Here is a 17491-nt window from a genome sequence, read left to right on the forward strand (position 1 = left end):
GCACACAGTCTAAAGAACATTCCCAATCTTTGACCTCAATCAGATACCAGCATCGCTCACCGGCTCTCTCTCCACCTCCTCTGTCATCATTAAAGTAGTAAACATCACACCCTCTGCCACGTCTACTTCAGCATGGAGGTGAATTACGAGTTCAACTTGGAAAGAAATGAAATCTTATAGTGTGGCCATTATTTTCTCCAGCTAAGACACATACAAATTCCGCCACAGCAGCAAACAAATATTTTGTCCACAGGAAGTCTGAGTGTGACAAATGATCACAAAAGGAGAAGAGAAAGGTAACCGCAAACATATATCCTGTGTACTAATGCTGTATTGCATGATTTCTGGGTTAAAAAAAACCTCACCAGACCTGCTGGTGGCAAACTTTTACAGCTTCAGAACAAAAACTCAGAAAATGTCATAACCCAGGGTGCTGCCCAGCTGAGTCCTTAAATCAACACACGCACACACATGCACACAGCCATTGAACATTCATTCACACCCCCATTCCCATTAAGTCCCTTCCGCATTCTGTTCTCCCATCATATATCCTGACTGTTTGATCCAGAAGTCTCCAGCCTTAAAAAACAGCAAGTTCAGTAACCTCCAGGAGGCATACGCCGCCTTTGGCAGGTGAGCTGGAGGTGGAGGGGGGCGGGGATTGAAGTCAAAACCCACGTTAAAACGACGCACATCTGTCTTCCTGCTGGCAGAGCAGATTGGAGATTTATTGCATGATCACTGTGAGTCTCTTCTGTCTTTGAAAAAATAAAAAACTAAAGTTGACAAAGTATACCCTAAACGCTTGAAGATTACAGGAACACTCAATGGGAATTATATTTGTAGCAATAAATTTAGCACATCACTGCTGCTATTGAATGATGGATTATACTCTTGAGAAATTAGTGATAGTGGAAGAAACTGATTAATCATTTTGGTTCATGCTACATTACAGACTGTAAATCGCTTCTTTCATATGTTAAGTCCCTTTTCATGCCTTTATCCTGTGCACTGCAGGCAATTCTCTGTATATGCTGTTGCATTATACAGTTATAATGTAATATAATAAGTTCAATACTGTGTTTATTAGGACATAACAAGAATATGGACAAGAAAAATGTGTTTGACTCACTAGTATGTAGCTCTACTGCTCAAGGTAATGGTTCAAAAAGTTCTCCACAAGTCCAAAACACATATCTGCTTTCATCCCCACATGCCTAACTCGAGGACTGAATCTTAAATTACTTAAACCCTTAAATGTCCCATAAATAATAAGTAAACTGTCTAGACTTTGAAGATTTTCTTCTTATCTTGGACACATAGGTACCACAATAGTGGAAAACACAAACACACACACACACAAAGTTGCAACACACATCTGTTTTTGATTATGCCATTGATCAATTGTTTATCTTGATTAAAAGAAGATGCACTTTCTCTATAATGATCAATAAAGTGAATCAGGGAAGTGTAATCTAGATAGGCAGTAGAGCTGACCACAGCCAGACACAGCCGATAAACAGCACTCAGATACAAAGCGGTATAACACAGTAACACTTATTCCTGAGCAGCTGTGCAGGACGGAGAGAGCCACAAATTACAACTAACTGCTAATTTAGTGAATAGCTGACAAGTAGTTCCACATTCAGTGGAAACCGGTCAGGATGTTGTAAGCCTTGTTGCAAAGTGTAACCTATTATTCTTCACAGACACAATCAATTTACATCATCACCAGCTCTCATTCACTCCCTTACACAAACTCACCCTTAATGAAGAGATAATTGTCTACTGACCTTCCATTGCATACTTCATATCCAGGGCGAAGAGGTTCCACGTGGTCTCAGCGCTGATCTTGCCCGCATTCAGCTCCTGTGGAAACCTGGTGGGATCGAAACGGATTCCAATCAGACTCATTTCCGTATAATGACACGCTCGACTGGGTGGCCTGATGGCTTGGCCAAGCCTGAATCTCTTACAAACGACTTAACAGATGTGCAAGAAGACATGGTTGGTGAATCTCATAATCTAATAATCCCCCGTCATTTCCAAACCTGGTTGAATTGGGGCGAATGGCGATGGATGCAGGGGGGCTTAAAGGTTGAAAAAGATCCTAGAGGAAATGACACAGCAAAGGAGAGAGAGAGGGTGGCAGCCTATTTGGCAAGTAATCTGCTATTTTGAATGCCTATAGATTTTCAGTCAAAGCTGGAATGTGAGGCGTCAATGGTTTAATTATCCGCATCTTCAGACAGTGATGGGAGGACGTTTATAGATGACGGGGCCTTGGCCCGAGGAAGGTCAATTTATCCGGAAATGTTCTACTTTTGCAGGAGACCGCCCTGTTTCCAACAACAAACACATTTATCTGACGATTTCTGTTGAAACACTAATCACCTGCTCAGCCAGGACACTCCGACAGGAACACACACGCGCGCGCGCACACACACACACACACAGTTTGCTTTGTGTTTCCACTGGCAACTGGAGAAAAAAAAAAACAACAGTCCCAGAAACAACTGCTCCCTCTTTCATCTCCATCACTCTGAGAATCTTTCTCTCAACCTCGGTTATTCCTCAGTCTCGCCGTGCAGCCACATGGCGTACTGCAGGCGAGGCAGACAATGAAAAATGGCAAGACTGAATGTAACATCTGCAGCTACTGTGCATGCCTGTAGATGGTTTACAGTCTACTTCTATGTGGTAAATAATGATGTTACATGGTTTACAATCCACATGATGAGTATTTCTGGAAATAATCTCGAAAGCTTCTTATCCTTTACACTTTTAAAAACAACTGCCAATTCCAATTTTATATTTCCAATCACCAAATAATTTCTGTAGATTTATTCAGGCTAGATTCCCAAGGAAACATTGTCAGCAAAGAGCAACAGACTAACTTTTTTTTTATTTCCTCTGGCATCAGCACCCATTATTTAAAGGTAACAAGTCCACTCCTGGGTTTATCGCGAAAAAGCGCTAGAATTGCTGTCACTCTGGAAATTGACCGGGGGAATGTGGAGGAAATGGGCATGAATATTGCAAATATATCATTAGACAGTGTAGGAGAGAAAGCTCAGGGCATAAACAGAGTCTTAATAAGCATCGTAAATCAGCAGGAGGAAGGAGAAAAGAAAAAGCGGGAGGCGAGAGTGTGAGAGGATATGTACGTATGAGCGAGACAGAAAAAGAAAAATATGCTTCTTCTTGTTTCTTCTAAGACGAGCTCCACGCCATTTTCTTCAGGTCGGGTGATTTGTTGGATTTTCTTAACCAAATCATCGGAAGGACGCGAATACGAGCTTCTTGCACCTCCCTCAACACCATCAGTGTAACCAGCCCTCCATCCTTCGTTATTCTACAAACAAATCTCTCATGTGTTATATAATCCAGTAGCACTGTGTTCCCCTGCTATCCATACACGATGGCTCACCATACAAACAAAGCATTTTTTACTGCTGGCTTCTCAGGCTGCCTCACAATCTCATTCATGTCTCCACAATCAGTAAACATTTTTCCCATTGACAGGAACTGATGGGCACAGAGAGTTTCTGTTTTCCCCCACATTCAAGCAATAACTAAAATAAAAATGATTAATATGGAACTATACTAATTAATATCACAAATAAGTGTATCCTTAAAGAAGGATCTCTCTCCCTCATCTGTTTAATCCTTTGTGATGAATAATGGAGAAAGCATGAAGCCAAACAAATAAATACAGTAAGAAATAACATAAATGAACAGCATGGGCCTTACTAAAGACCCCAAAAAACTGAAACTGAAAACTCAGCCTCTCTCAGCATGTTAGGTGTGTTTTCATTGTGGACATTTATACCTTATACCTGGCAAATATTGTAATTAATACAAGCACAATGAGAAAACTGCTTTCCACAGAAGCTGGCACAGCAATCAGTGATGTATTTGATCAGATTGCTTGGTAAAAAGCATGTAAGGTATAATAAAGAAGTGCATACTGGTTAATGACTGGGGTGTAAGCCGTCCGGTCCTCATCGATTACAGACACCATCAGAGTGATGAGTTTTGGCCAGAAGTCCAGGTTCTTTATCGATGGACCCTGCTCCTCTCGGGGAATGTCCTGCTTCCGGCTCTGCGTGGAAAGAAATGAAGAGGTGAGAGTCAGAAGACGGTTTGTCTGTTTGTCAGAGCGAAGCAGAAGAAATGATGATACGATCATTTGAATTTGCAGATTTGGCTCAAATAATAAGTTGCCTGGGATCACAAAGAGAAAGCCAAATAAAGACGGTTGTTGTACTTAACAGGCTTTTCAGTGCATTCATAAACTCTATATTCTTTGTCAGAATATTATCTTGCCATGACATTTTCATGTAATTGACGCTATACTTGCAGTTTATTTCAACTGAACTGAATATGAAGCAAGGAACGGGAACGGGAACAATTACAGCCGTCGCCAAAGCAAACACGACTGAAATCTTTTTAGTTTAAAAAGTGTTATCACCCTGCAGTCAGGCTTTCTGTAGATGTGGCTGCGTGTCAGAGTGTGTTGCAGAAATCACCGCGGCTGTCCCGGGGTGAAAAGTGTCAAATCTAAAACCTCTCACTGACTCTGCCATCTGCTCACCCCACACTGAGTGCAGGCATGCTGATCTCCAGTCAGCAAGTAACTGTCACAGTCTTTCATTGTGCCTTGAACAGGTTCGGCGGAAAAAGAGCGAGGCCACGCACACAGGAAACACCAAGCTGAGTCCACATACTGAAACAAACTCAGTCACACTGACAGATCTGCATCATACAGCGCACAGACATGATTAAATGCAAACACACCCGCACGTATGCGCACTGACAGTGACAAATATGCTGTGGACTATGGGGACTTACCCACCCAAGAGAAAGCAACACGCTCTCTTATTTGTGTATGCAGCTGACTGAGGCGAAATGTATGCTTGCTGAATAGAAAATTGTGTTAATAATGGAACATGTTCAAATCAGTTATTGAATAATTTAGGTTGAATTATTTAATAACCTTAAACATATTGACTTTGGTGAAGGCGCAGGCGAGATGTTACAGTGAGAGCTGGGGAAATGGAAATGTAACATGAGCCCATTTATAAAACACACTCCTTAGTATCTAATCAGTTCCTGCAATAATCAACTTGCACTTGGTTTAAATATCTGATGATTCGAGGGATGTAATGCTGTTGCATGTCTTGCCGACGTTGCAGCTGGAGGAGTGACAGAATTTAATCTCACAGCAACAAGAAACACAGACGGGGCTTACATCTGATTCTGATTTGGCGACAGTCAATCGTGTAAACCCAGGGTTCACTACTTTAATCATTTGGGTTTGGGGCTGTGAAAGTTAAATCATCCTGTGTGCTGTGGTCATGAGAACAGATTACGACTCAGTCCATGGGAGGCTCAATCTCAGGCATCATACTGATCAAAGGCTCATGAATTTCTCATTTACATATTCACTTAGGTTTGCTATGTAGCAAGACATGAAAAATGCACTGGTTTCCAATGTGGAGGCAACAGGAAAGGCAGTATGAGCTTTATATATACATATACATAACAGAATCTTATCTCAAAGACTGCTGGGACTTGCCATTTAAGTATTTAAGCAGATACATATTATCCTCATGTACCCAAAAGAGTAAATCATCTCCAGCATGTGCTACTAGAGCTGGTGAAAAATGGCTGAGAAGTGAAACAACACTGGTCAGTGTGATCATAAATTAAGGCAAGCAGCACCAAAGACAGCTTTGCCTGGTCCATTAATCATGAAATTCAAAGTATTGAGAGGTTAACAAGTGATTACCAGTGAAAAGAAAATGAGCAATTTATGGGTTTAGATCAAAGCAACAAGAAATAGGCCTGCACTTCATTTTGGCCCCTAACTCATAGTTTGTGAAATTAGAATAGTGGTGCTTACTTCAAAGGCAAAGGTGTGGACTGGAATGAGAGGGGTGGGCCATCAGGGGGAGAAATGCTACTACATGCAGCAAGGCAAATTTCTGTTAAATCGGAGACATGAATAATGAAACAAATATCTCTGCAGGAGGTGAGCAAGCTATGCAAAACCTGTGTGTGCATGAACTGTATCCTTGTCTGTGTGTGTGTGTGCGCACGCTCGTGTGTGCGCGTGCATTGTGCGTGCATAGCTGTATGACTGTATGAAGGACACTGAAGGTTGTGTCATCCCTACTAAATTGGATGCAGCATGCATCCCGCTAAAACGTAGTGCAGACTCCCTCTGCTCATCTGTATTCACCTCAAGTAGGTACAAACACATTGTTAAAGGTGATTAAGTAGCCTGCTGTCTTTTTGCAGTCAACAACACACCCATGGGCTTCACTCTCAGCTGTACCGGGAGGTGAAAACTGTACTGATCTAAAAGCGCAGAGTACGTCCACTACTTGCAGTGCACCGGGTGGTGGAGGCACTAGTGGAAATATTCATGGCAGTGTATTGGTAGAGGGTAGCCAGTGGTTTATGTTTATTGTTTAGCATTTTCGGTCCCTGTGTGGGGCAAATCAGCATTACCGTACAACTGGCTCCTCATCAATTCTCGCAATGTGACATAAATTACAAAGTCCCTGATTGAAGAATGGTCTGGGAGAATGTGATCCAGTTCCCAAAAGAAATAGCTGTGGGAGGAGCTGGAGCTGTGGAAGTGTATTTTAAGGCTCAGTCCAATTAAGTTGCATGTGTACGTACTTTACATATGGACAAATACACTCAAAGGCATATTCTGAAAACAAACGTCTTCTCCAAATGCAATTAAATCAACCATTTGTTTTTTTGCGGGCTAATATGTGATAATGTCAGTGAGAGACGTACTTGAAGTCTAATCAATCTAAACTGCTTGCTCTGTAACAAGCGGAGTGGTCTCGTGGCTCCTCTGTGGCTCCCCTGCACCGTGGATCCCTGCCTGTGCATGCCTGTCAACGATCACCAACCTGCCTCTTGCAACCAGATTGCTTCTAATCATCTGTCTGCTTATGCATTAACATTTGCATAATGCAAATGCATGTGCGCATATATGTGTATGACATTCCGTTCACAGATGGATGCGTATGTGACCAGGCATATCGGGTCTGTGCTCCATGATAGCCACCTTCACATTCCGGTGCCATCCTGGAAATAATGGTAGTTTTCCCTTTTGCCCCTTTCCATGATTCCTTTGGCCTCTTTCCATTTCCCATTCATCTTGCTTTTCAAAATCCTGCCTTTTCTGCCAGGACTTAAGAAACTGTTAAGCTAGATTCCCCTTGCCCCTCCTCCCCCCAGTCATTTTCCACCCCGGCAGAGGCAGAGAGCTTTGTTGTTATGTTATGCAAGATGCCTCGTTGTCACTGGGATATTTCCCCGCCTGCCTGGCCACCGTGTCAGCTCTCGTGTCGCCGCACTCAGTCACTGCTAGCAACTGGAGAATTGGGGTCTGTAATGTGCTCTATCCTCTGAGTCAAAGGCTACCTAGTGTATGTGAACATAATAATTTAAAGTCAAAGTGAGATTTGCTTTGGAGTGAAGCTGACGCCTTTTTCTTCTGCCGTGGAGAAAGCATTGATGGAGAGCCTGTCAGTTGTGAAAGTGTGGTGGATGAAGATGTAATTAGCCAAAGTGTCTATCTCTCCGGTTTGGTAATTGCTTACAACCCCTCAGGCTGTTCAAACAAAGGAAGCTTATTATTCAACTTTTGAGCGGATTGCTACCGTTATCTTAAAAGACATTATCTTCTGTGGTGAGGAGACCATTCTCCTTGGCAAGTAAACCATAAAGTAATCAGGCAGAGCCGCCTGATTATTACTCAGGCGAGGCAAAAGCAAGTCAACCAGCACATGGAATCATGTGTTTGGAGAAACGAACCCTAACTGAGGCCTCGGTGAAGCTGCGCTTCTTGAAAATGTAATTAAGTGCGTCTATGGGAACATGCCTGCAGCTGTTTATGGCATGCTAGTGATATATTCTTACTGTACATGAGATGGCTGTATGGCACGATACTTTTGTTCCAGTTTTTGTATATTGTCCACATTGAAATATGTTGTTTGTGCTCAGACATTATCCACCTGGAAACAGATAAGATGGTGATTTGCATCTGCTGCCTGATGCTTGGCCGCTTTTATATTGCTCTTCCCCCGCAGACTCGCTCTTTCTTAGAGGTGTAAAGTCCTTCATGCAAAGTTTGCAATAGGTGCTGTGCACATTTTTATTGACGGGAAAATGTCAGTCATTAAATACAGCATACTGATTTCCAGCCATGCTGGACTGAAGTTATATGTTCCCGGCACTGTCGCACATCAGCACAAAGCGCACTAAAGCTGGCAGGGAAGGCGCAATGTCGGGTTTCTGACAGGCTGAAAGTGATTTGTGATAAAGGTGTGAGGTGAGAGAGGAGATGCTGGTTTCTTACAAATAAATTAGGAGTGGCCCGGAAGTAATAACTGTATTCAATATTAATGACTTTTTAAGGACTCCCGGCACATAAAGGCAGAGTCTTCAGGTATTCTCCTACATGAATTAAAGCCACCTCACCAAGCTTAAACAGCTTACTTTTGCAACGATGCAGGTAGCAAGTTCCTAAAGACTCCATTAAGTGTCAGTTATCTAGTTAGTATTGCCTGTCTGCCTGGTTAATTACCAGATGCTGAGTGGTTGGCTTGCAGATCAAATGTGATTGCATGAATGAGCAGAGCAGGTATAGTGTGAATTGCACTAATTAAAGTTTAGCGGCTCCGGCTCACACCGTGTTTACTCATTAAACCAAGATTCAGAAATGCAGAAAATGTTACCAAAGAACCTTTACAATCAGCCTAGATTTTATTAGTCTGCTTGGCATTATCCCGTGGGCGCCATCCATAAATATAAATCCCCTTGTTAGAAAGTGTCTTTTTATAATATCTTTTTGGGTGTCTGTTTGCTGTGGACAAGCCAGCAGTGGGCTGGGTTATGGCATTGAAGTGCAAGGAAAGCATGAGAACAACAACAACAACAACAACAACAACAACAACCCTAATAAGAGAAGCAAAAGGTGGCAGACAAATGCAACACTAAAATCTGTGAACATTTCTCCAGCTGCAGTTTTTTCATTAATATTCAGCTTTTCAACATTTGCTGATACGCAGATGTTGGCAGCTTCAGCCACAGATCGGGCCATGTTTTCCAGGTAAAAAGTGACTCAAGATGATGACTTCAAGACGAGAAACCAGATGAAAAACCGTCAGAGCAGAGTTTACCTCCCTACGTGGCCTCTCTGACTGATGGTGTGTTTGAGAGGGAGTTGGAGGAGAACATGACTGGGTCAAGGGTTTGATTGAACCAATTATCAACAAGTTTCAAGAAGGCAATGGTTCAAATTGTGAAAGGCATGCACTGGGTCCATGCAGCAGGCCTTACTTTGATTAGAGTATAGCTCTGTCCACACCTTATAACCCCGCGCCTTTACCCTCGGCTTCATCTTTTTGATACAAATGAAAAGACACAGCTATAGCACAGAAACTCTTCATGCTCAAACTTTTTCTTTTTAGCAAAATGGTGTTTGTGTAGGTTTCAAGATACATGAGCATGAAATCCATGGGAGAAGTTGTTTGGCGTGCAGCAGTAGAGGCCTGACTTTAACGAGCTGAAAGGATTGAGTGGTGGTGACAGCCAAAAGCACCTGGCAGCTGTTTACCTGGTCGAGGAGCTGGTTGTACAGTTCGTGACAGTTATCAAAAATGTATTTGTACGTGGAGTCCAGACACGCTTTCACGCAGTCCTTCACCACCATACTGGCTCTGGGTGGACTCTGGAGCTCTTGAACCTGCACACACAAATACACATGCATGATTAAAATGTATTCTTTTAGGGGTAGGTGTTCTCCTTGGTCTAATAGCAGTTCATACCATATAAAACCAACTAAATCAATGACAGCTACTGTGCCATTAAATGCATTTCTGTGCACGGTACCATCCATCAGTGGAGTGATAACGTAATGATATCGTATTACATGTTTTAAATATTTATCCCAAGATATCACTTCCTTTTTACATTCATTATGTATATCATAATTGACATGTGGGCAGACTGGCATTTAGGTGTGTGTGCGGTGTATCGTATAGTACCGCTGTCGCTCCAGCGGTGTGCAGGCACAGTAAAGCTCAGCATGGCACAGAGTGAAAGCTTTGATAACCCAAAGTGACAGTTTTCATTCCTTCGCTCACAGCTGCCATCTTAGCTATGCCTCAGTGCTCCACCGCTGCACCCCCACCCCTCCCGCCAAAAGACAGCTTGAATGGAGCCGAGCTTTTCATAGAGCGGGAGACAAGTCAAGACAAGGCGTGCTGTTGACGGGAAAGGGAGTGTAAACAAGACAGAGCTGGAAGCATTTTAAACATAGAGCCTTGCTGTAGAATGCAGGTCAACACATTACACCATCACAACCCCACTTCATCCGCCTGTCGTCAAAGAAATCGTGAAACAATAAATCATTTGGATTTGAGTGGTCAGTTTTGTGAGAGAGGGGCGGATTTTCAGGAATTATGATATTGAATTGATTTTCACCTAAATGACATACGCCTCAAATCAATGTTGGGACATTTTACGGCCATGACCAGCACTGACGATGTCTCAGTTACAGCTCTTATAAAAGGTTATAAACGATGCGTAGGCAGACATCTACAAAGGTTAATTAGTGTTGTGCTCCATCATCATTTATTACAACGCTCATGTTTCTGTCAGTTTCTCTTAAATCAAATCAAATCAATTTGTACTTCGCCCATACAACCTACACATTCACATTCACACAAGCTACCTTCATCCTGAAGAAGGTGATGCTGGTCAGCAGATCAACCGTGGATTTCAGATCTTGGAGGCGCTCTGGGTTTCCTGCGGGGAAATTATCCTGGAGGAGGACAGAGAGAGGGGGGAGAGGAAATAACGTGAGAAGAGAGGACATCTTGTTGAAAGCAGCCTTTTAACCCCCCCCACACGCACACACACGCACACACACACACACACACACACACACACACACACACCCACCACATCACATCACTTAGGCCAAAACATTGAAATCGATTACAGCAACGCCCAGCAATCATAACAAAATGACTGTCTGTCTAATCGTTTAGTGGACAAGGGAGGTCTCTGCTGATGAAAACCTCTATTCCGGGGCCATGAAGTCATCAGGCAGTGCAGAGCACCGTGACGGGGACCATATAAAGCCCTGACAGCCCTGAGGAAAGGCATCACTGCCCCATACGTTATCCTACTTCTCCTACACTCTCAGTGCTCTAATAAAATTTTGCCTGTTTGCTACCCCTTCTCTACCTTGTCAATAAGTGCACAAAGGAGGCTCAGGAAATAGAGGCAAATCTTCACAGCAGCCTGTCAGCTGGGTCTATCTGAGATCAAGGCCCATCAGCAGAAGCAAAACTCGCCTGACTTCTTTTGGACGTGAGCTGCATAGAGGTGTTTATTGGGTTGATAAGTGATTCAAGATGATTCAAATTTTCAAAGAAGAAGCAAAAAACCAAAACGGACAATGTAGTTGAATGAAGAATAACTGTTCAACACAAGCTGGAAGCTGGTCTCATAAACAAAAACAGGGGAAAAAAAAAGGTTGGCCTGTTAATGCTTTATAGACAGCCAGCTGTCCACTGAGAGCTTACAGTATATTTCTCTAAATCTATGATTCATAGCAGCAGTCTAGTTTAGAGGTGAAAGTGTGGTGCCCAGTTAAGATAAACTCAACAGCCTCCAGGCAAACAAGCTTGACACACATCCTGCACAAGCATATGTGGACCAGTTATACTATATTTGGCTGCAGATGGGGAAACAAGAAAATAGAAGCAGTTTTCAGCTGTTCTTTTTTTGTTTTGTTTTCTGCCTCAGAAAAAATGAGTCTTGCATCACTGCCTTTTATATGAACAATATAGTTAGAGGTATTTCATCATTTGCTTCAAGTTTAAAGATTGGATTCAGTTTACATTTTAAAATACGATTAAGGAGCTCAAGCATCCTGTCTCATCTAGTCCCTAGCGGACTCCTTTTCATATAAATCCTTCAATTAAAGACAAAGAAAGGAATTTTCTTAAGGCGATTGTACCACCACCAGTCTCATTCACAGCACGGGGCCCGTCAGTGTCATCACTCACGACCCTCTGCCTCTCTGTTGACCCTGAAATTTCTCTCACAACACATTCACATGTATGCAGCCTTCAGGTATAAGTGAAACCATCAGTCCGTCTGAAACTACTGCAACGTTGAATGCCGCCATCTGCACACCTCCTCAAATCACCTTGCCGGAACAGTTAGAGAAACACTTCAAAGTGCGATTTTCTCTGTTTGTTCTCGGTGTAACTTTTATAGCGTGAAACTAATTAAGTCTGCGGTGTGATGCTGTTGCTAAAAAGTAATTCTGAAAAATAAAGACAGCTAATCCACTGAGGTCCCCGCATTCCTCAAGTAATGTCAAACTAATCTGTGCTGTCTTGCTTTTCCAATAGAGGCATTAACACCTTTATCTGGGAGAGCAAAATCACCCATGAAAGAGCTGAAACTGCACAGAAAAAAAGTGCAATTTTCACTACTGCCAGCCTGCCTTTCAGCGATAGTGGAGGTTTGATCCATTGAGTCTACTTGGTTTGGAAATTAAATGATTCATTCAAATTCAAACACAATGAAATCTTATACACCATATATTTAAATGAAAAAAAAAAGCTTCACAGCATGTCATTTTAAATCTGTTAATTAGTGGATTCTCTGATATCAAAGAGCAATCTAGCTGAGTAATTATGATGATTGAAATCAAGTAAAGTCAAGTGCTTATTGACATTCATTATGGTTGCTGTAAAGGATGTAGCTGGGTTCCTCACAAAAAACGAAAATCTACATGCAAACTGTCAGGATCTCAGCCACCACTCTAGTGTCATATTTTACAACCCATTGTGATTGTAGCTGGCAAGGGTGCACAGAAATGTGTTCATTATTGACTACATCTGTGAGAAGCGAGGAGCAACTTAATGAGATTCATCTGAAAAGTTCGAAAACAGCATGCAGTTTTGAACCAGTAATGCATTACTTAAAGAACTCACTACTGCTGACCGGCATACAAAAACAGCCAACTCACTTTACAAGTAGTTAACTCTGTCTACCTCTAGCAGCCACTATCTCTGCATAAGCAAAGATCAGAAATGAGAAACTTCATCAGCAGAGGGACAAAGAAAAAAAGAAGCAGATTTATGGCCCGCATGCAGGCAGGCACACTAAAAAAAGCAAAGCATCCATCTCTGAGCCAAAAGTAGAGACAACATCAGCACTGCCTTCCAAAGATGACAGAAAGTCCATTATGAGATGGGACGAGGAGTGAGTGATGCTGATGAGCTTTTAGTTTTTTGCCATTGCTATAGTCTACATTGAGTATTATGTTGGGCCAAAGCCTACGCTGAATGCAAAACCCCAAAGCAGTCACTGCTTATCATCAAAATTTCACAAAAAGGTTAGTTTAGTGTCCCTTTTGCAGATTACAGAGCCAGATTAAAAAAAGGCTCAAATATGGTCTGACACCAGGCAGCGCAGGTGCTCATGTGGAAAAAGAGATCAAACGCAGCCAGACACTGACAGGCACTGGACCTCAAACTGCCACAGGGACACTGCGCTGGTCGCCCTGAGCTCTGACCATGCTGAGCAAAGCCATGTGCCACACAATATGTGTCTGTGGGTGTGGATTTGTGTGTGATAAGATATAAGTAAAGTACATATGGGTATACATGAGATGCATGTATGTATGATGTTACACATAAAATAAGCCTATGAACCACTTATGATCACTGACTATCAGTGTTTCCTTCTCATTAGTTTAGAACTTCACACATTTGAGTTCTGTGCCCTCTCAATAACTTTATTAATTTTATTTCCCAGAGTTGGCGCAGAGGCTTCTTATCTGCTGCACTCTGAAATGTGACACTAGCTTGTCTGCTGTGCTTGGCTTTTTACATTGTCTGTCATAAATTTCAAAGGGCGAGCTCTGGATTATGCAGGTTTTGCTCTGCGAAGAACAAGATTATCCCAAATATTTGCATCTATGCAGATGCAGCTTTGTTCTCTGTACATTTTCTTCCTCCAGAAGCTAGAAAATTGCATTTGGCTGCCATGTGAGGATGACAGAGGCACGTTGTATGCCTCTATAGCAGACTGTGACATGCATAGCTTGCCAGTGCTATAAAGTAACCTTGTGGATATTACCCGCAATAAAAGTATAATATTTTGTTAATGTGATGCTTTGTCAGCTCCATGAACTTGCTCTGTATTACTCAATATGACATAATGCTGCCGTCGAGAGCTTCAGGTACATTGTGGAACAACCATTTTATTCCCTGTGTTCTTTCTTACAGGAGGAGGCAGCGGGAAACACTGCACCATAGAAGGCAACAAACCAGTAGTTTGCATTCAGTAACCTTTTCAAAGAAGACCCACTGTAATACCGCAAGTTCAATTTTAAGAGAAAAGCGCACAACTCCCAGGGGTGCTTACTGAACAAACAGCACTTTATATCAAACTGTCCAAACCATGCCAACAGCCCAAATCCCTCGTAGCATGCTCTGAATACTGAGATTTTATGCGCGACACAGAGGAACCTGCAAATCCCAGCTGGGACAGACTGGCTATACAAGGTGTCATCGTGTATCAGGGCTGTGAGAATAAAGTTGAGAGGGAAGAAATGCATATGTAGCAAAATGCAGAGTGGCAGCTGCATCCCCGCTCCCTCTCTGCTGATTCAAGCCCTCTGTTTTACAAAAGCAAACTCAATCTCTCTCAGAATATCATTATAGGGAAATCCATACGGTGAAAGGGTGGAGCAGCCAAATTTGAATCTTATTACTGTCCTACAGCGTCAGGCTGGCTCTGTGGTGACGGCTTGAGAAAGTGAGAGAACGAAAGAGAGAGAGTATGAACTGTTCGTGTGTGTGTGTGTGTGTGTCGGTGTGTGTGTGTGCGTGTGTGTGTGTGTGGACCACTGGTCTGTGGCAGGCTTGACAAGGGAGCAGCAGGGCAGTGCTGGCAGGTGAAGCCAATGTGATATTCCGTGACTGCTCTCAGTGAACGCGTCGTCGCCAGGCAGCCAGGCCATCGGAAAATAAAAGAGGCCATCTCTCCTTCACTTAACCCTCTCTCTTCCTCTCTGTCAGCCACCCACCATGGCTCCTTTCATCCTTCATCTGTTTCTCCACTCTTTCCAAATCCACCTCTCTTTCCCTCCAACTCTCTCCCTCTTCGTCCAAATCTCATTTCCTCCAACTCGCTCTCGCTGCTTGTTTCATCCACCTCTCTTTTTTTTCCCAAATCCTCTTTATCCCTCCCTCGCCATTTGCAACTTCATTCTCAGTCTCCCTCACGTCCTCTCTCTTTCCCTCTCTGTCTTGCTATCTGCTTGCTGTCCTTCCCTCATCCTCTCTTTTTCTCCCCTTTGTAGGCAGACGGCAGGACCTGCTATCAGGGTGTGTCTCTGTAATCACATGTGGCTTCACACAGCGAGCCGTGGCAAAGAACAGGGGAACTAAAGCAATCACCCACTCAACGACACATTGCCTTTTGTGTCACATTAAAGGTAAGAGGGTCATCTTTCAGTTACAGTTCACTGTGCCCTGCCGGCAGCTGGGGGAGAAGTGTGGATATGTGTGTGTGTGTGTGTGTGTGTGTGTATGTGTATTTGTGAATGCTCAGGTGCACACCTTAGTGGGAGAACACCTTCTGTACCTTTGGGAGAGTGTGTGTGTGTGTGTGTGTGTGCGTGAGGGAAATGTGGGTTTGTGTTGTGTGCATGTTCACAGCTCTGCGCAGGCTTGGACTACCTGCCTGCATGTGAGTGTATATGGATGTACATGTGTGTGTACAGGTCAGGCAAATGGGTGTGTGTGTGTGTGTTTTTGTGGCTTGAGGATTGTTCTGGAAGATGATGTACCGTTTGTGAGGATTTCAATCTGCCAGTGAGAATTCAGCATCACCTTTAATGGCCTGCAGGTGGCAAATCTCAGGCAATTAGAGATTCATTTCTAGAGCAGTTTCTTTGTTTAATCTAAACCATGTTTCATTGTCACATTTTGACATATATTTTGGGTTAGGTTAGGTGAACAATTTTCTTGATTGTTCTATTTTATATTTGCGTATTCGAGCAGGTATAACATATCTATCACTGAGCCGGCGACAAAGTGCAATGCAACATGTCATGGAAGACATGCTAAATGGCAGCGCTTCACCTACACAGACATGTACATGTAGATCACTGAGGCATTTAATGGTGACAGGCAGCAGTTCACCTCAAGCGCAGACACAGGATAGATGTAAGAGGTCAACCAGAAAATGCTCCATATACAGCAGTACAGTGAGGCTTGACAGCAGATGCTGCCTGCTGCTCATCATTCAGTGACAATCACCAAACAAATGGCCGTGAAGAACGAGTCTCTATCATACAACGAATAGACCTACAAGTGTGCTCGACTCAGCGGGGGATGAAATGCCATTACACCTGTACATAGGTACATATGCGCGCACACACACGCACACACACGCACACACACACACACACTCACACACATGCCCAGCATGTATGGAAGTGGGGATGGAGAAAATGTTACACACACATTTCAATATAATGTGAACATGAAGACGAATTCAACACTCAAGACTTAAAAATACACAGATTTGACAACATTTCTCTAACACAGTATCAACAAATACTGTCTGATTGTAACATTCACAAAGATTGAAATTGTTTTCTGGATTGTATTAGCTTGTACTGGTTACTATAAGCATATAATGCCATTTTCCATATATTAAAAATTGGTCATTGATACCTAACCCTAATGATTGTACTGGTTGTTCCCATGGGCCACCTCGCCTCATTGCAGCAGGAGCTTGTAGAGTTTAGCTGTTTCTCCCTCTCTCCACTCCCCTCTGTGCACCACCTTGGTTTTTGCTGCAGTCTGTACGGTTAAGTAGCTAGCAGTTAATGATGAACTGGATGCTGCAGCCTAACCACTGAAATACAAAGTGTTTTTCTTAAGTTAAACGAAACATGCACAACAGAAGGTAAACATGGCAGTCTTATTAATGTATTGCGGTGCACTTTCTGGGGTGTAGCTGTTGTTCTTTGGTTTTTATATTAATGACATTAAATCAATCTGCATATGTTACACCCAACATATAGAAACATGGGAGTACATAGCCTAGTTTACAGGTGTTTACAAGGTGTCCGGTATCCTAAATCCATGAACCACAATGGAAGACAGACTGCTGGACCCTTAAGACAGGGTCTATTTATTGGACCACAAGGACCACTATTTCTTGAGATGCTGATGGACCCCTTGACACCGTCGGCTGATTATCTTTATTTATGTGCCTGTCTACACCACTGGCTACAGTCTGCTGAAAACTGCAAAAGCACTTCATAGTCATTCATCATTCACGTCATTTTAAATGAAATTTGATTCAGTCATTTCTGTTTTGGTGCAACAGGAAGCCTGTCTGGGTTTAT

At 42.8% G+C, this 17491-nt stretch overlaps 1 protein-coding gene across 1 annotated transcript in view; it reads right to left on the bottom strand.

The window, feature by feature from the left end:
• Window positions 1–17491, bottom strand: part of LOC121608743 (protein unc-13 homolog C) — a 90095-nt gene that overhangs the window by 36008 nt on the left and 36596 nt on the right. Inside the window, exons 15-18 of the mRNA XM_041940075.1 lie at window positions 10769–10858; window positions 9650–9778; window positions 3972–4105; window positions 1794–1879 (exon numbers count right to left, since the gene is read on the bottom strand). Coding sequence (XP_041796009.1) covers window positions 1794–1879; window positions 3972–4105; window positions 9650–9778; window positions 10769–10858 — 439 coding nt within the window. The remainder of the gene's footprint in view (window positions 1–1793; window positions 1880–3971; window positions 4106–9649; window positions 9779–10768; window positions 10859–17491) is intronic.

The sequence above is a fragment of the Chelmon rostratus genome, chromosome 1 (genome assembly GCF_017976325.1).
Source record: "Chelmon rostratus isolate fCheRos1 chromosome 1, fCheRos1.pri, whole genome shotgun sequence".
In the NCBI taxonomy this organism is placed as follows: Eukaryota; Metazoa; Chordata; class Actinopteri; order Chaetodontiformes; family Chaetodontidae; genus Chelmon; species Chelmon rostratus.